Source organism: Erinaceus europaeus, chromosome 19 (assembly GCF_950295315.1).
Source record: "Erinaceus europaeus chromosome 19, mEriEur2.1, whole genome shotgun sequence".
Classification (NCBI taxonomy): domain Eukaryota; kingdom Metazoa; phylum Chordata; class Mammalia; order Eulipotyphla; family Erinaceidae; genus Erinaceus; species Erinaceus europaeus.
Window position 1 is genome coordinate 47,686,819 of NC_080180.1, and position 20,417 is coordinate 47,707,235.

General features: G+C 38.8%; 1 protein-coding gene across 4 annotated transcripts in view; it reads left to right on the plus strand.

The window, feature by feature from the left end:
* The first annotated feature begins 6,486 nt into the window (after nt 1-6,486).
* MAP9 (microtubule associated protein 9) overlaps nt 6,487-20,417 on the plus strand; it is a 38,346-nt gene continuing 24,415 nt past the window's right edge. Inside the window, exons 1-6 of one of the 4 annotated variants that reach the window (XM_007535057.3) lie at nt 6,487-6,652; nt 7,364-7,503; nt 8,213-8,297; nt 10,351-10,668; nt 16,963-17,186; nt 20,205-20,298. In XM_007535057.3, coding sequence (XP_007535119.1) covers nt 7,429-7,503; nt 8,213-8,297; nt 10,351-10,668; nt 16,963-17,186; nt 20,205-20,298 — 796 coding nt within the window. In that variant the 5' untranslated portion in view covers nt 6,487-6,652; nt 7,364-7,428. Of the gene's footprint in view, nt 6,653-7,359; nt 7,504-8,212; nt 8,298-10,350; nt 10,669-16,962; nt 17,187-20,204; nt 20,299-20,417 lie in introns of all 4 variants that reach the window. The other 3 variants (XM_016193417.2, XM_016193418.2, XM_060178908.1) reach the window with 3 other exon arrangements.

A 20,417-nucleotide genomic window follows, 5' to 3' on the forward strand; every position in this document is an offset into this window, starting at 1 on the left:
GAGAAGGTCCCAGCTGAGAAGACCCCACTACTCTAAAGTTGCATATTGTCTTGTGGGAAACAGTAAAATGAACACGCGCTGACTGTGGCTAACGTGGCATCTGTGAATGTGAATAAAGTAACTGTCCTGATGATATTTTTGTAATGACAATGTCTGAATTTTAAGTCAAATACAGAGCCTCATTCAATTTAAAGAGAATGGAAAAGGTAAAAAAAAAAAATAATGATGATGATGACAAAGGAGACCTCAGAAATTTGTCTTTATAGATTGAAGGGAAAACATGCTCCGAAAGCCTGTTTTGTCTCATACTGGAAAACTCACACACAGAAAAGTGGTGGTGCACCTGGCTGAGTGCATATGTTCCAGTGCTCAAGGACCTGGGTTCAAGTCCCTGGTCCCCACCTGTAGGGGGAAAGCTTCTTAAACAATGAAGCAGGACTGCAGATGTCTCTCTATCTCTCTTCCTCTCTATCTCCCCCTCCTTTCGCAATTTCTCCCTGTCTCTAGCCAACAAATAAGTAAATAAAGAGGATAAGCAACAGGCAGTGGTGCATCTGGTTGAGTGGACATGTTACAAAGGTTGAGGACCTAGATTCAAGCCCTTGGTTCCCACCTGAAGCAGGGAAGCTTCAGGAGTGATAAAGAAGGTGATTCTTTTTCTCCCTTGTCCTTCTTGATTTCTCTGTTTCTATCCAATAAAGAAAATTAAAAAGAAAATCACACACAGCTTTTTATTGATCATACATTCACAATGTGAACCAAAAGTGAACCCCAACTCCTAAAAAGATGTAGACATATAAATATTATTAACTGTAAAACCCCATCAATTTGATATTTATATACTTTTTCCATATGTGGGAGCTACCCTCTTCCCTGATCCAGCTTTTTAGTCCTTTTTCCAACTATGATACCATCTCTCCAGACAATAACTTAGGTTACCTGCACATTAGATGTCAGGCTCAGGCAAAAACTAGTACGGCCATTGGCCCTTTAGAATATATCTAAATTACACCTACTAGCTTTTTCTAAAACGGAGACCCCAAATCTTCATCTGCAATATTCTTGCCTTTAGGTTCATGATTAATCAACAATTTGTTCTGCTTTATATCTTAACTCCAAGTTCCAGAAGCTATCATGATGCCAACCTGAATTCCCTGGGCAGAGGACTCCACCAATATGTCCTGGAACCCCACCTCCCCAGATTCCTACCCTACTAGAAAAAGAGAGAGACAGGATGGGAGTATAGATTGACCTGACAACACCCATATTCAGCAGGGAAGCAATTACAGAAGCCAGACCTTCGACTTTCTGCATCCCATAATGATCCTAGGTCCATACCCCCAGAGGGATAAAGAATAGGAAAGCTATCAGGGGTGGGGGGGGATTTGGATACAGAGTTCTGGTGGTGGGTAATTGTGTGGAATTGTACCCCTCTTGTCCTACTTCCATTTTATAAGAGAGAGAGAGACAGAGACAGAGACAGAGAGAGAGAGGAGCGAAAATATTGACATAAACTCAGCCTGTGTTGGCAGTGTTCAGAACTTAAAAAGAAATTATTCCTGGGCGGGGATACATAGCAGGAGACTCTCATGCCTGACAGTGTACCTTCTTTGTCATGCTTGCCACCAAGGTTCAAAGCTGGTCCCTACCGCACTGGAGGAAACTTAGGCACTGTCTCCCTTTCTCTTTCTAGCCCTTTGTCTCTGTCTGTCTGTTTGTCTGTCTGTCTATTTCTCTGAAAAAGTCAGTCCAAAGTGATGAGGTCTTGTTGGAATTTGTTTTTTTAATTTCTTTTTTTAAACATTTCATTTATTTATTTATTCCCTTTTGTTGCCCTTGTTGTTTTATTGTTGTAGTCATTGTTGGATAGGATAGAGAGAAATGGAGAGAGGAAGGGAAAACAGAGGGGGAGAGAAAGATAGACACCTGCAGAACTGCTTCACCACTTGTGAAGTAACTCCCCTGCAGTTGGAGGGAGGGCGGCTTGAACTGGGATCCTTAAGCTGGTTCTTGTGCTTTGCACCACGTGCGCTTAACCCGCTGCACTACAGCCCAACTCCTGGCCTGGTTAGAATTTGAATCAATCACCATCAGTTGTAAAATAATGAATGTCTAACTACAAATCTTCAGATATCATTAATGTTTAATCCAGCAACTGTCAACTTTTGATGAACACACACATACACACACACACACTTCAAAACAACACAAATATAACAAAATCAGACAGAGAAAAAAATAGACTCAGGAGTAGCTTGTAGGGGGAAAACTGTCTTACATAATACCTTGGTTTTTTTTTAAAGGAAAATATTGTGGACATCAATCGTAGAAGCAAAGGAGCTAGTAGAACATATAATGCAAGACATGTCTGTAAGATTTTTACAAGGTGTGTTCTTAACTCTCTCTAATAGACAAAATATATAAGTTCACTATGAATGGCATGAATATGCTCTGATAAAAAGGATATTTGAAATCTGGACCCAGACCAAGGAATATAAGCATCTCAGATATTTACTTTGGAATCAGGAAAGTTCATTTTAAGGTTAGGAAACTTCCCTAAAGAAAATATTATCAGAGTTTATTCTAAGTTGGATGAAAGTTAATGAATATAAAACCTAAAAGTCTATCTACATTTGGGCTCATGAGGTGTCTATGAAGTTACATGAAATATTTAGTGCTGTTTTAGAATTCATCATTGCCTACTTATATGTGAGAAGCTTTAACTTTCATTATTTTTATTTCTTGTGATTTAATGGATTTCTTTAAGAGAAGTACATTAAATACCATTGTCCTAATGCTAGGTATGAGCTATAGAATTAGGGAAATTTGTAATGGTTTATTTTTACCCATTAGTAGGGCATTTTTACTTACCTTGAATAATTCCTTCTTCTCTTGATTCTTAGTTTCCTTTTAAAAAAATGAAGAAAAGAGTATTTCACATATATGTGTGTTATTTGATGGCTAGTTTTTTGTTTTTACTTCAAGTATAATCCAAGAAAATTGTTTTAAGGGTTCTTTTGAATTAAAGGCAATAGAGTTGCAGAGAATAAGATAAAAACAAAAGTTGGCAGATCACATATTATATAATCAGTTAAGCAGTGAGTGAGTTTAACTAAAAACTATTCTTGTGATGTTCTTTGCACTGTATATTGTAAAAAAAAAATGTCTGGGAGATATTGTCAGTGAGTACAGCATAGTTAATGTGCATACATTTTGACCTGGTGGTTCTATCTCTAATATTGTATTCAAAATAACTAACTATGCCATAATATTAATTCAGGGATGCTCATTAAAATTGGAAGCAAGGGCATGCTGTTTTATCATATGTGCAGTTTCCAGCCAGGCCCACAACACTGAAGGGAGTTTTGATACAGTAGTGGTGTCTTTATCTCTCTCCCTCTACTTCTCTGTCTTGCTACTTTTATCTTCAGAAATCCAGCCCTGATCCTGACAAAACAAAAGTTGGAAAGAAGCTAAAGAGTTATTATAGCGATTTTTAAAGTGTGCATAATTGTATAAGCATAGAATAATGCACACTTCAGATTTGATATTCAAGTATTCAAGAGAAAAGACCAGGTTTATAAATATAAAAGAATACATGTGACATGAACAAGTTAATGTGCTCAAAGAAAAGGGCCTATCAAAATTGTCATGGTTGAATTTGGATCACGGTAAGCAAATGATTCAGTCTTTGCATGTAAAACTACCAAATTTCTAACCTGGTAACATAAAAAGTTGGCCATTTAAAAAAGTATGCAATGATTTTTTTTTAAGGTCGATTTTGTTGTTGCTGTTTTTTCTTTCTCTTAACATGATATTGAATCACTCTAAGCAAAATAGTAACACCTGCAAAGGTGTCCATTGACTACTTATTATCTGGTACTAAATCCTTTGCTGCCATCTACTGGACATTGCATGCTATTGCATGCTAAGGAATTTCCTTTTTTGGAAAAAAAAATCTTCCAAAAGGTTAACTATTAATTTAATATAGATTGGTAAAGCATAGTTGGATATTATTAATTATTTGGTATTAAGCTTAAGAAAAAATTAAATGAATCATATAGAAAAGATACAATCTTTCCTCTTTTTAAAATTTATTTGATAGAAATCAGGAGGGAAGGGGAAGATAAAGAAGGCCAGAGATAACCTGCAGCACTGCATCACTATTTGTGAAGCTGAACCCAGGTTCTTATATATTGTAGCATATGTGCTCAACTGGGTATCCCACTACCAGGCCTCAAAGATGTAATCTTTTTATTTTTTTATTATCTTTATTTATTGGATAGCAATAGCCAGAAATTGAGAGGAAGGGGAAGATAGAGAGGAAGACAGAGACACATGCAGTACTACTCACCACTTAGGAAGCTTTGCTCTTGTTAAACAGTGGTTCTTGCTCAGTATAACGTGTGCATTCCTTCAGGTATGCCACTACAGGGCCCCAAGATGTAACCTTTTCTTCAGGGCTTTCTCCTGAGAGAGAGAGAGTGTGTGTGTGTGTGTGTGTGTGTGTGTGTGTGTGTGTGTGTGTGTGTGTGTGTGTGTTTTATTTTCTCATATCCTAGTGAAAACTCTATTAGCCTAGAGAGTGAAACAATGAACAGAGCAGGTGTTTTGAATATGGACATGTCAATGTGGACAGCCATAATAATATATGTTCATATATACACACACTCACACACATATGAAAAATATTGAAGTTGTCCCCTTGGTCACACCTTGCTATAATAGAATCAAAATATTTGACTAGTAGCTTAGACATTTAGGAAAATTAATAATAACTGATGAGACTAGGACTCACTCAAAATTGTTTGAAATGTTGAATTTAAGTGAGTATTAAACAAACTTGTATTTTCAGACAATTTAAGACTAAGCAAAAGACAATTTGGAAAAGTTGGCATTACAAATAACATTCTAACATCTCCTAAATGTCATTACAACTTCTCCTTTTTAAACTAAATTATGTGGTTCTTCTTAAGTGCATTTAGTTTTCTAGCATGTTGTTGTACTGAGTCATATTTAAATGTGAGTTACTTATATATAACTTCAAATACACATTCAAAAAATACATTTTGGAGAGAGGGAGCAAATACTAGGATCAGGTTTGGTTCCTGTCAGTGAGTTCACTGAGGTGATTTAACTGGAATTACTCTCCTTTAAATCAAAAATTGCAGTAAGCAATAGTATTTCAAAGTCTCTGGAGAGTTTTTTTTTTGTCTTTATTTGTTTAAGTTTTATAGTTATGTTAATTGAGTGGTGTTGGTTTTGATTACTATAATAGTGGCAAACGCTAGAAGAAGACTATAATAGTGGTTGTCCCTCCAGCCTATTAGAACACCTTGTTCTAGTTAGAACATTTTGTTTAAGTGGCTGATTTTAATGAGATTATTCGCTGCAAATACTAAGAGGAAAACTTTATATTAAAGAAACACTCTGAATTAGTTTTCACCTGTGAGGAGAAAGAATAAGTTCTGCACAGGCCCTTCGTGGCTGCATTGTATAGAGTGGATTTGGGACCAGGTACTATGCACCTAGTAGAAAGTACATGTTACAATGCTTAAGGACCCAGGTTCCAATCCCCATCCCCACCTGCACAGGTAGACACTTCACAAGCGGTAAAGCAGTTCTGTAGTTGTCTCTCTCTCCCTCTCTACCTCCCCCTTTTCTATTGATTTCTCTGTCTCTATCCAACAAATATTTTTTAAATAACATGTTTAAAATAACACTAACTGAGTCCAGTCCCAGACACTCTTGTAAGTATTCCATTTGCATTTTTTCATTTACCATTCACCAAGATCCTCTAATATATATTACAAAAGAAGTTTGTCCAAGTTTCCAAAGGGTTGTGGCAAAGGTGCAAAGGACAACTAAAACTCTAAATAGCTCTTAAAGACATGACAAGCCTGCTCTTATACTCGTTCATTGAGCAGATGTTCTTCTTGGCTGTCCTGAGCAAGTCTGAAGCCTTTTTTTTTTTTTTTTACCCAATATAAACACAAGCATGGCATTATAGACACGTATTTTAACACACATTCACAAATAAGATAGCTATTATTGTTGTTGCTAGTAGTAGTCAAAAAAGATTCCCTATGAGAGGCACTGAGTAATAGAAACTTCAACTTGCATGTCATCAAATATCGCAAAAGGACGCCAGGCTTCAAAAGCACATGGAATAATGTCACTGTCATACCTACTAGCTGCCCCATTTGCCAGCACACTGTTTGTCAGTAGACTACTCCAGAATTCCCAATCCTAGCGGTAACAAAGCAATGAATACATATCCTTGGCTCTGGCAGTCTCTTGAGGATAAACTCTCACACCAGTCTAACGCTCCACGCTCTCAGGTGAGCACTGGGCGGGTCCTGTTTCCTAGGCAACAGCTGACACCCTGCCGGCCAATACTCACTCCTTTCCAAATATCCAGCGGGGTGACGTCATTTCCTTCGGCTGGAGGTTGCCTGGGCGACGCATCCCACTGAAAGGCGGTGATGGGTACCCGGGAGACCCGGCCGTGCGGAATCACTTCCTCCGGGAGACGCCGTTTCCTAGCAACCGCCTCCCACCACCGCCTTTAGTCCCGCCCCCTTAGCGTTGGCTGCTCTGTGTCGGACCTGGCAGGCCGGGCCGAAGACAGATTCCTCCCTCTCGGGGAGTCGTAAGTACCAAATGCTGGGCGTGGGGTGGCGACTGGCGCCCGGCTGGGCATTGGCCGGGCGGGCTCCGATTGCTGGGTGAGCGTGATGCGGCGGGAGGGGACCCGGCGCCACCTGGCCAGGCCGCGCTTTCCCGGGTGCTGCGGCGGGGAGGGGCGGCCTGGGCCCTGGCCTCCTGGAGCCCGGACACTAGCACCCACCCCCTGTGCAGTGCTTTTAACGCAGGCCTTCGTGCACCGGGGAATACTAGTTTTGCTTTACCGATACAGCTAGCACTGTTTTATAAGAAGGAAGAATGATTTGAAAAAACTATGCATCGTTGTTTGCAGTTAAGCATTCTTTATTTTGCCTTTCCCTAGCACTGCACCCAAGCATGATTAATTACATAGCCTTTTCAATCAGTTATGATGTTGAACTTGAGATGTTATACCTCTTTAGTGGAAGAGAGGTGAGAGATAGGTTTTGATTTTACTTTGATAACGTATTGTGGTATTAACCTACTGTCATCATTTACTTGTTTGTTTTTTAAGTAGCTGCAAAATACTTTACTGTAATTTCCGTTTGCATTTGCACTCATTGGGGGACGGGGGATTAGAAAATGTAGCTTAGTGTTTTGGTTTTGTTTGACTATTTCTATTTATTTAGTTGTGTTAATAGAGCTGCAAATAAAGCATCCAAAGAAGTCTGACTAGCTTCTTATATATTTCAGCCAGGAGCAGAGTGAAATATTTCTGTTACCTATTCTCCATATTGTAAAGTTGAGACAAAATCCAGTAGTATGTCTGATGAAGTTTTTAGCACCACTTTGGCATATACTAAGAGTCCAAAGGTCACCAAAAGAACTAGTTTCCAGGTAAAGTATTTTTTTAGTCCTTTTTTATTTTAAGTGATTTTGCCACTATTGTGTAAGGACTGGAAGTTTTATACTAGGAACAGTTCAGCTTTGATGGTGACGTAAATCTTAATTCATTTTGAGGTTTTTGTGGATATGATTGTATTTGGGCTTCAAAATTAAAACTCTCCCAGGTGGCTTTCAGGTTACCAAACTAGCCTCGGTACTAGAATTTCACTAAGTTAAAAGTTAACTCAGCTTTTTAAAGTTAAAGAACAACAAAATATTTGGGGTGGTTTGTTGTTGTTGCCCTAACATGTTATTAAACTTTCTCTGTCCACATTTTATTTTTGTCTTCTAAATTGCAGAATTGATTAATTCCCTACTGTGAGATGCTGAAACAAAAGATCTGAAAAAGTACCAGTGACTTTCATTTTTCTGATTTGTAATAAATCCTGTTTAGGTTGAAAGCCCACACTTCATTTATTTGATATTGTTGTCTCCTCTGGTTTAACTATTCACTGAGGAGAGGGTTGGGACATAGCCTGTGATCTTCACTGAATCAGAGGGTTTGGCATAAGGTAAATTGTCAGGGAATGTCTGCTCTCAAATGAAACCCAAGTGGGAAAGCACTTAGTAATCCAGGATTGTTGTTTAAAGAATTGATTCTGGAAAGCAGACCCCACCCCCCAGGTTTGGGTGGAAATTTATTTTAATTCTCTCATTTCAGGATGAACTAATAAAAGCAATTACTGCTCGCTCGGCCAGACAGAGGAGCTGGGAATACTCAGATGACTTTGACAGCGATGAGATTGGTATGTGAGATTATGGACAAGTAAACCACTCCTCTTCTTCCTTCCTTTGTTACTTTAGTGTGTTGCTGAAAATAAATTAAACCCTTGTTAAAAATTATTCCTGTGAATTTAGTTCTTGAGTTGCTTGTTTGTTTTATTTTTGCCACTGGGGTTATGGCTGGAGCTTGTTGTCAGCACTATGAATTTTTGTTTTTTTTTTTATTAGATAGGATAGAGAGAAATTGAGAGATAGAGAGGAGAAAAAGACACTTGCAGACCTGCTTCACCACTTGTGAAGTGTACCCCATGCAAGTGGGGAGCAAGGTCTCAAACCCAGGTCCCTGTGCTTGGAACTATGTGCACTTTACTGGTTTACCACCACTTGACCCCCATTCTTGGGATTTTTAATGAATAAAAAAAATTCTTAAATTTTTTGTTTGTATTTCTTTATAATTTTTAGTTGTTTGATAGAGACAGCTGGAAATTGAGAGGAAGAGGGAGACAGAGAAGGAGACAGAAAGACACCTGTAGCACTGCTTCACCACTTGTGAAGCTTTTCCCCTATAGGTGGGGACCGGGGGCTTGAACCCTGGACCTTGTTCACTGTAATATGCACTTAACCAGGTGCACCACCACCCAGCTCCTTAATTTTCAAGAATGGTATGATTGCCTTGGTTATATATGAATGTATACATGACAGTACATAATAAACTGGCACCAAGACACTGGGAGGTAGAATACACACGTTACTAAACACGAGGACCCAGGTTTAAACCATCCATCTCTATATGTAGGGGAGGAAGCTTCAGGACAGGTGGAGCAGCATTGCAGGTGTCTCTCTTTTCTCTCTACCTCACCCTCTCCTTTGGAAAAATAAGGAAAAGGAAAAGAAGGAAATTAGCCAGAGGGAATGGTGGAGTCATTGTGTAAAGCACTAAGCTCCAGTGATAACCCTGGTGGCCAAAAAAAGAAGCAAAATATACATACATTGATAGAAAATTCACAGCATAAGGTTATCTGTCCATGGTAACCCACTTTGGAGATAAGTTCATCTCTCAGCTCAATCCTCTGAGGCCCTAGAACAAATTAATAATAACCTTCAGTTTCACTTTTATATTATATTTTATGCATAGGGTATTTTTTACTGCAATGGCGGCAGTTTAAAAACACCTGGTGTATAAATACCAGTATAATTCAACTGAATTCAGTTTCTTAATCAAATTAACATTTTAAATTTCAGAGAAGAGCTTCAGAATGCTAAATTTGAAGTTCATTGTGTTATACTTTAATAAGTGACTAATTCTGAAGGTTCTCTGAGAAAATAATAAGGTAAGGTCATTATTAAATTTGCATTCTTTATTACTGTTTTCATAAAATCTAAACATTCTGGTATGAATAAAGTTCCAAATTTTTTATGGAAAACAATTATACTTAGCAAAGAACTAGTTAAATTTTTCTACATAAGCTGTATTTAAAAAAAAAAAAAGTAAAGATTTTACACTACCATTATCACAGAGGCTTAGTGCCTACACAACAACTCTACCTCCCCCCCCCCCTTTTTTTTTCATTCTGATAGAGGGTGAGAAATAGAAATGGAGCGTGGAAGAGAGAGAGAGAGAGAGAGAACACTTCCCCTCTGTAGGTAGAGACTGAGTGGGGGGAAGGGGTGTGGGCTTGAACTTAGTTCCTTGCTTATGATAATGTGTATGACACACCCACTGTACCACCATCTGACTCATATATGTTTATGTCTAGCCAGTGAAGTTGCTTGTCAATATAAATTTTACAGCCCCAAATCCAATTTAAATGTCCCATGACTGATGGCTATTTTTAGCCACCTGTCAATGACTTTTCCTAAAGCAAGCACAGTACTTAGAACACTTTCTACACTAGAAAAGTGTATTTTAAATAAATGAATGAAACTAAATTATTTGTTACATAGTCAATTAAAAAACGCCATACTTCTCTAGAATCATGGTTGAAATCTATGTTTAGTCTTAAAAATTCATCTCTGATAAGTGTGACCTTCAGAATTTTAAAAGATAAACTATTGATTTTTTTCCCCATTTTACAGTCTCCTTAGGTGATTATTCTGACACTTCAATCGATGAAAATTCAGTTAAGAAAAAACTGAATGATTTCCATATATCAGATGATGAAAGCAATTCTCCAAAACAATCATTTTTGAAAACCAAGAGATCAAACAGTGTCATAATAAAAGATGAGCCAATATTCCCTGTGAAAAATGATGGGGAAATGGCACTTGATACTTGTGAAGCCATGGCAGTAAAGTCTTTATCTGAATCCCAAAACCAAGAACAGGAAATTGAAAAGAAGACCATTGAGATGAAACCCAAGCCTAGAATTCTTCCAATCAAAAGCATATCTTCAGGTAATTTTTCAAGTGATTGTACTTGCATTTTATATAAACGTATTCAAAAATAATCAGTGCCAAAACAGCTCTCAGTGGTAACTAACAAATATTCAAAGAAAAAAAAAAAAGTCAAGCTGTACTTCACAGTTTTGTAGACATAAGTTAGAATAATAGTATTGCAGAGAAAACAATATGTGTAGATTAGATGTTTAGTTGTAACTTTCACTCTTGGGTCTACGCTAATAACTGAGACAGGAGGGCAAAGTGTTACTCTCATTCTTATCCTGGCTGTCAGCCATCCACAGCTGAGATTTCTGAAACACCTGGCTCCAGCCTTACCTAGCTCTGTGAACTTTCATGTTGTTATTCCGACTAAAACTGCAGTGAAATCCTTTGTAATCCAGCCCACAGTCCAGAAAACAGACTAATAGCCACATCAATACCCTTCTTGGGACATTTCATTCCCATGCCACTCACTATTTTATCAGGCCATTTATCTCCTCCTCCCCCTCGTCCACTTCCTCCTCCTCCTCTGTCTTTCTCTCCTTTCCCTCCTTTTCCCATTTGTATACTGAAATGGAGAAATGCGGTTCCAAGTATGGTTGTTTAAACCTCACACTCCTTAAGAAAAGACCACCATCATTTGATATCTCTGTGTTCCAGGGAAGTCCACTAAAGTCAGTGCTCAGGGGAGTGAATTCATGGTATAATCTGGGATTACCTTTGTTTTCTTCACAGCCCTGCTGAGCCCGGGCACAGTGGAACAGAAGTAAAGTAGAATAAGTGTGAACCCTTCTGAGATTCCCTGGGCCGCCCCACAGAAGCATGGGCATTCGAGGTTAAGGTTTTAGTGTCATCCAGTCTGTCTTCCTTTTTCTCTTTCATAGAAAAATGATTTCTTCATACTAACTTTCATGAGAATATCTTTTCTTTTTACATCACTAAATACCATGCTGCTAAACTGTCCCTATTTTGTATATTAGTTGTTATGTGTAACATTAAACAGAACTATATTGTAGACTTGTAATAAGGAACTACTTCAACCCACCCCTATCCCATTAATTGTCAAATGAAGGGTTATGAGCAGAACAGGGAAAACGAGAAAAAAAAAAAAGGCCACTGTGTAGTAATTATATGTGACCTCGGCAAATAAGATAAGCTTTACTGCCTTCATGAGGAGGAGGGTGAAACCTGCTCTTCTTGTCCTGTGGAACTGCAGTGGGAATCTTTTGAAGTGTGTGTCTCATAAAGTGTGTAATTTTACAAAACTAAGTTCATGACACTGTAAAGTAGATTAGCTTGTTGAAAAATACACTAAACACAATCAAGCATCAAGAGAAGGGGAGCGTTATTGAGCTTGGAGAGTAAATTTTCCAGTAAGTAGTGCACCATTTCCCAAAACATATCACCATGTTGTTCATCGGTGTGGGAAAAACAGTTACAGGAATGTGAAACTACCTCTTCCTGAGAGGGTTTTTTTTTTTTTTTCTTTTATTGGAAGCGTTCATGGTTGACAGTACAGTTATTGACACATGGCTACAGCTTCTCACCTCCCTGGGATAGGTGTCTGCAGAACACTTTCACCCACAGTTTGGGTCCTTTCCATCACACACCAGGACTCCAATGCTTTCTCTATATCCCTTGCCTTCCTGTCCTTCCCAGAGTCCTTTGCTTTGTTGCCATATACCACACCCAGTCCCAGTTTCACTTTGTGTGTTCCCTTTTCATCCTTGTTGCTTAAGTTCCACTCCTATAAATGAGATTATCCACTATTTGTCCTTCTCTTTTTAGCTTTTCTCATTTACTTCAAGTTTCCTTCAAGTTCCATCCATGATGAGACAAAGATGACTTCATTTTTAACAACTGAGTAGTATTCCACTAGGAACTATTCTACACTGCTAGGGGGAATGTAAACTGTTCCAACTCCTGTGGAAAGTAGTTGAGATTTCTTAGAACATTAGACATAGACCTAATCTTTGACCCAACAGTCTCTCTCCTGGAGATTTATAAAAAGGAAGCAAAAACACCTGCCCAAAGAGATTTCCATATACCTGTGTTCATGGCAGCACAATTTGCATTAGCGCAAACTTAGGAGGACCCAGAAGAGAGAATTTCTGGGTGCTATTAATAAAGAAATGAGGTGGCTGGGAGATAAGTCACCTGAGAGAGCACAGGGTTTGCATTGCTGAGGCTCTTGGTCCAACCCTTAGCATCATATACACACTGGTATATGCTTGGCCCTCTCTCTTTCTCACTGTCTCATATGAAATACATAAATCAAACCTTATGAAAATAAAGAAATGTGCACAGTGGGTCTTCAAGAAGAAAAGAGAAAGCAGTGTTTCTTCAACTAAGCTGAGCTTAGAAACCTGTTTTCTTAAATCATTTTTATAGTATTTGTCTTGATGCTAACAAATTTTTCACTAGGCTAGTAAGAAAATGAGAGGACATTTGAGCAGAAAATTTTGATCTAATGCAGTGAGGTATATAATTGAATTTTATGGTAAATAATCTGCAAGAATCCCTGTGCTTAATACCTTTTTAAAAAATAAGTTAAAATGAAAAGATAAATACTATATTTTAACCACAAGATGGCAACAAGAGCAGGGGGGGTAGTTAGAATAATGGTTATGCAAACAAACTGTCATGCCTGAGGCTCCGAAATCCCAGGTTCAATCCCCCCCCCACACCACCATAAACCAAAGCTGAGCAGTGCTCTGGTTAATTTAAAAAAAAAAAAAAAAGATGGCAACAAGAGTCTAAATGCTAAACATAGACAGGCAAACACTGTATTTTTAAACTATATTAGGTATTTGCGTTTCCGTTCATGCATGTAAAAGCGATTGCCCAAATAGGTGATTTGCATTTGGTATTAAAACAAAGTAGGTTTTTTTCCTTTTTTTTTCTTTCTTTTTTACTAATGGTTTACAGTTGACAGTAAAATATAATAGTTTGTACATATGTAACATTTCTCAGCTTTCCACATAACAATTCAACACCCACTAGGTCCTCCTCTGCCATCCTGTTCCAGGACTTGAACCCTCCCCCTCTCCCACCCCAGACTCTTTTACTTTGGTGCAAGACACCAACTCCAGCCCAAGTTCTGCTTAGTGTTTTCCATTCTGATTTGAACAAAGTATTTTTATACTATATATTATAAGATATTATGTACTATAATAAGTAACAGAAAATACAATATTTTACATAATATATATAGACAGTATTTCTGGAAGCAAACTTATGAATAAAGTATATTAACACTATTATTTCTAGTTTCTTGAGGTTAAAAAAAAATGAAGCTTGTGGTGTTATGATGTTGCCTAGCATTTAGAATTCATTAAGTGTTTGAATATAGAAAGGAACAAAGAAATGATCCCAAAGGAGGGAATGAAGTTCTCAAACTTAGCTTTATCCTTGGTATTTTCAGACCTTTTTTTTTTTTTTTCCTTACAGGGTTTTCTTGGAACTGAACATTTTTCAAGTGGTGAGATAGCAATTACTGCTTTCTAAAAGGATGGAACTTGAGGCTTCCATTTGTTCTAGCTTGTCTTTTCGCTTTATTGAGTAAATATCACATGCCTGGTCGTTGAAGAACATAATTTTTACAGAATTTGCTTTTATTAGAGCATTAAAGTCATGGGCTTTAAAGTCAGGACGCTTCTGTTTTAATCCCGCATACTAAGATTTATGAGACCAGTGACACAAGACCTCTGTGTGCCTTGCTTTATTGACTCCTTAAATGAGGCTAATAGTTGAATTACACTTTGAAGCACTAAATCATTTCATATATTTAAAGTGCTTGAAGCAGTCTTGGGGTATAAATTAAACATAAATGCTCTTGTTACTCTCTTTATTACCTAGCATTTATTCACACAGAAATTGTTTTATTTATCTGTGTAGATTTATTGCAGATTTATAAATTGCATAGGGCATGTTTCATAAGCCAGGATTTTCCAGTGTTCTAAGTACTGTGGTGGTTAACTAAAAGTATGACATGAAGAAATCTCTACCAATCCTCCAGTACTAGCTCTCTTAGTTTTGGCTTTTGTAACAAAATACCTCACTCTGGGTGAATGACAACCCGAAATAACAGAAATCCATGTCGCCCAATCCTGGAGGTCTGAAGTCCAAGATCATGGTGTCAGCATGGTCACCTCTCAGGGACACCCCCCCCCCCTCCCCAGGCTAGGGCTTCAACCTAAGAATTCTGGAGAAACAAATACTCTAGCCCTAGCAAAGACTTTACATTTCAAAGGAGAGGTGTATAAAACATGCAGGAAGAGCACAGGTAAATTGACCTGAGGGCACCAGGGAAGACCTTGCAGAGGAGCTAGTGAAGACAGCAGCAGCTGGCAAACAGTAGTGAAGCCAGGGCCAGGACTCCCTTGCAAATGACCTGACTCAGCAGAAGGCAGTAGAAAAGGGACTTGTTACCTGACTGAGCATGACCATCAGAGACATTGCTTTAGGGTCAGTTAGTTTGGAGACAGCACTTCTAGGTCATCTGGATTCCCATTTTCTACCTTCCTTGACTAACCCATTCTTCCCACTCCTGTCACTACCCCCAGTATTTCCAGTCCTGGCTTCTGTCTTCTGTCCTTTGGTCTCTTTATGTCAGTCACCCCTTCATTTGACAGGGGAAAAAGCCACAAGCCCTGTCCAAAGCTAAAATAGTCAAACACAAAAAAAAAGTAGATTAGTTACCTGGGATTCAAGTGGGAAGTTGTTATTCCACAGGTAGATAGTTTCAAGTGTTCCAAGACAAGTTGTAGAGATCTGCTTAGCAACATAGTGCCTATCATTAACAACACTGAGCTGCACACTTACAGATTTGTTAAGAGGGTGGGTCTCTCTCTGCCTCTCTCTCTCTTCTCTCTCTTTTTTTAAGTGCTTTTATGGCAATAAAAGCTTTTACCTAACACCTACATGTGGACATTACACAGCATTCTGCTTAAACTGAGGCTCAAAAGACACACAGACATTTCTCAGGAGACACAGGAAGCTGACATTCTAAGCAGACAGATTAGCTTTGGTATAGGTACATTAGCAGGGGGCATTATGGGAGAGCTACAAAACACCCCTCAGCCCAGCATTTTAGGAACACAAATCACACAAGTAGGTGTGCTGTTTAGAACACAGCATAGGTATGTAGCCAAGGATGAGACCCGGACAGTCTTTATATTGTTCAAAGATGATTACATTTGCTTTCTGTAGTGTGCTTGACATGAGTTATTGAAGAATTCTGTGGAAAAAGTGCCACAAACTCATGTGGACAGTGTCAATTTCCCTGTGAGAGTGGGGTACAGTGATGTTTTAAATACAGAGGGAGACTCTGAAGTGATTTTTAGAATTTGGACTGAGCATTTTTCCTGAGCTTAGGATATATGTAAAGTTGTCAGTAAAGCATAGTGGTCCAGTTGAGAAATCATCTGATACCATTCATAGTTCAGAAGGCCATCTCTAGGTAGAGAATGGTGATACTTAGTGCAGTTTGAAAGCTTATTAGAAGAATGCCTTTGTATACAAAGGAGAATTAGATATGAACAACAGGTAAAACATAGTTAAATGGTTGTTAGACTCGGCATTAGATTTTGGTTTTAAGGTTACACGTGGTAGAAATAGTAACTAAGAAATGTCAGTGACAGCTTTTATGAACCTTGAGAAAAATACTTCCCAAATCATCTAGTTCATTCCCTCCAGGTGACTGCACACTTCTGTTTCCTGTGCAGATACCATCTTCTTACTAACCTTTAGCTATCATTTTATTTAGCTAGAAGCATCTCTCTCCCCGACAAGTAACACCCCAGAGCAGGGCCATTGCCACCATCTTGGTTATGAGAGACAGTTATATGAACTTGAACTCGCAGGAGATTCTCCATGAATGTTTGATGGATTTTAAGATGGTTTATCCTTTTATTGAAGTAGAAATTAGGGCACGGTTTGGATTTTGCTGGTTTTATTTATTTATTTTCTTTAATACTAGGAAAAGTCATATAGCTGAAGACTTTTAACAAAACTGAAAAACTGAAATTGTTAGTTACTTCCAGGATGGCAGTTGCACCTTTTTTCCTTTGGTCTCCCAGGCTTCACCACTCCAGGATGACTTTTTCAGATAGAGTCAGAGAGAGAGAGAGAGAGAGAGATCCCACAACACTAAAGCTTCCTTCAGTACAATGGGGGCAAAGCAGTACACTATACATGTAAGCTCTTCTGTAGCCCAGAACTCTTGCTTTTTCCCTGGGCCTCTGTTTAGGGAAGGACTGTTGGGCATGCTTGTTTCTTCTGTCCACCTGAAAGCACTATGTTTCCCAGCAGAATACAGCAGCAGCCTTGAAGCAGATAACCACTTTAAACCTTCACCTCGGCCACGGAGTTTATTGGTGAAGCATAGCCACAGGGAGGAGAAAGATGGGCCAGGAGAAGAGAAGGAAACTGAAGAACCAGAGGCCCGCTCAGTACCTCTGCCTCTCCCAAGACTGAACGGCAGAACTCTCACAGCTGAGAAAAAAGCCTCCCGTGAAAACCTGGACTCTGAGGTTTGCTCTCCTACACAACCACACAACTGGCCTTGGAGTGTGATTATGAGAGAGAATATTTGTGTTTGTCTGTGTATGTGTGTGAATTGCCTGTATGTATGAATTTCATGTTTTCTTCAGCAACTGATGAGAATTTTCAGGGTTTTTTTCTACATATACTTCATTAAAAAAAATTTATATGTATTTATTTTCCCTTTTGTTGCCCTTTTTTTTATTATTGTTGTAGTTGTTGTTGGTATTGATGTCATCATTAGATAGGACAGAGAGAAGTAGAGAGAGGAGGGGAAGACAGAGAGGGGGAGAGAAAGACACCTGCAGACCTGCTTCACCGCCTGTGAAAAGACCCTCCTGCAGGTGGGGAGCCAGGGGCTCAAACCAGGATCCTTATGTGGGTCCTTGCGCTTAGCGCCATGTGCACTTAACCCGCTGCACTACTGCCCAACTCCCAATTTTCAGTTTTTAACACACTGCATTCCATTAACTCTTAAACTCCATCAATGGATATTACAGTACTGGTATGTAAACAGCAAAGCCGCCAATGAAGTCTTAACACACCAGCGATTATAAGATACATCTAATTTCGGGGAAAGGAAAATGCATGAAGAAAATGTTGCCATTTTGACTGTATGCCCTACTATTTATCTCTTATGGGAAGAATTTATATTTTTATTTGCATGCCTCTGCATTATGCCGATGATGGCTAAGGACACTATAGTCCATTTCATCTGATTCCTCTAGCTTCCTTCATGTTTTTAGTACATACTGAATTTTCATGGCACTGTCATAGTCTCTGGTATAAACCAACTTGGTTTTAAATGTAATCCTTTGAGATCTCATCAGGAATTGCTGTTAGGGAGAACACTGATCTCTTTACACTCCCATCTGGTGAGCAGACTCCCACCTCACAAACATGTAGCATAGCAATCCTGAGGTAAAAATCTAGGTAATTGTGATATCATGTCTTATTATTGTTGACATGTCAATGTTTTGTTAAGACTTTTAAGTCTACACATATGGAAGATAGCTGTATTTTTTTTTTTTTACCATGAAATGTTATCCACTTTGAATATCATGTGAGTTGAGGTTTGTCTCTTCCTCTTTTATTTGCTTACTTTTGTACTATTTTTTAGATAGACAGGCAGGCAGGCAGTAAGGGGGAGAGAGAGAACATCACAGCATCAAAGCTTCTTTGAATGTGGTGGGGCCTGGGCTGGAAGCTGGATGAAACACATGGCAAAGCAGTATAAGTAAGCTTTTCACTGGCCGAGTACATTTACTATTAATGTAAACACATTTAGGGGCAACTTCTTTCTCGATCTACTTATTGTGGACTTTTGATTGAGTTCTGTCACTTGTTCCAGCATGCAGAGATGTGGCTGGAGTCACAGTATCTTTCTTTTCTGCCATAGGAGACACAGGCAGCACTGAGATCTCAGTTTAGGATCTGTGTATTGGTTCTTTCCAGCATCTGTAGTTCCACAGGACCCTCCTAGGTTTTCTCTAGATCTTCTGTAGGTGAGCAGATTGTATGCAGATTCTGAGGTTCCTGCCCTTGGCAGCTCCTCTCCAAATTTGCCTGATGATTTTCTAGTCCTGCCCTCTATTCTTTACCCCATGCAATTTTCCTGAGGGAATGCCCTGCCCCTGCAAAGCTACGGATATGGAAATCTCAGGAGAAACCGCATCTTAACTTGAAGTTAGACTTCAGTGTGTCATGCCTTCTATTATCTGCTCAGGTGGTTTCTATCAGTTGCTTTTGGAATGGAGAGAGAGAGAGAGAGTGTGTGTGTGTGTGTGTGTGTTTTATAAGATAAATATAAGAAAGAAAATTAGAATGTCATTTATTTAAAAAATCAAATGTTTTGCAAATTATCATCACCGTTAGACTGTATTGCAATTCTACAAGCAACTCTTTTAGACACACCAACATAGTGATCCCACTCAGCAGAAATTTTAGATTTTTTTGGGAGGGGAACTCAAATGCATTAAACCTATGTATTTATACTGGCTAAAGTATTCAGATGTCAGGCTTTCTACATTACCTGTTAAAAGTTGGTTTGAAAATAAAAGTCTTGGGGGTCTGGCAGTAGCACAGTGGGTTAAGCACACATGGCGCGAAGCACAAGGACCGGCATAAGGATCCCGGTTCAAGCCTCTGGCTCCCCACCTTCAGGGGAGTCTCTTCACAGGCGGTGAAGCAGGTCTGCAAGTGTCTATCTTTATCTCCCCCTCTCTGTCTTCCACTCCTCTCTCCATTTCTTTCTTTCCTATGCAACAACGACAACAACAACAATAACATTAACTACAACAAGAATAAGACAAGGGCAACAAAAGGGAAAATAAATAATAAAATAAATAATAAAATAAATAAATAAATAAAAGTCTTGCTTACTGTCCTTATACTTTCTAAGAACTAGACAATGAAGTATATAATCTTTGTTGAAAGAACTTAGATAAGATCTTATTTCCTAGCAGTAAAGTTTTAAATATTGCTTAAGAAAAGGAACACAGATCAATAGAGTAGTTAAAGTACTAGCATAGGTCTTTTAGTGATCAAGATACTAAATCTTGAAAGGACATTTAGTCTACATTGGATTAACACTTTTGGTGTTTCAACAGAAAACACCTAGTAACTCAAATTTCAGAATTACAGAATAATCTTAATACTATCCCTCTAGGGAGTCGGGCTGTAGCTCAGCAGGTTAAGCGCAGGTGGTGCAAAGCACAAGGACTGGCATAAGGATCCCGGTTCGAGCCCCCAGCTCCCCACCTGCAGGGGAGTCGCTTCACAGGCGGTGAAGCAGGTCTGCAGGTGTCTATCTTTTTCTCCCCCTCTGTCTCCCCCTCCTCTCTCCATTTCTCTCTGTCCTATCCAACAACAACGACATAACTACAACAACAACAACAACAAAAAACAAGGGCAGCAAAAGGGAATGAATAAATAAATATTTAAAAAAATACTATCCCTCTATAAATCCACTGAAATAATTTCCATGCAAATATATTTTGTTAAAACAGGATGCCTGGTTAACAAGTCTATCGATATCATCTCCCAAAGAAAGTCTTGAAGATTCTCTTTCACCAGGATTTGAAGAGAAATCATCTATAAAAGGTGGTTTGATCTAATTTCTGTATTGTACTTTGCATGTAAAGTCTGTGCTGCTAGAAATTCTACTTGGGGGAGTCGGGTGGTAGTGCAGCGGGTTAAGCGCATGTGGCGGAAAGTGCAAG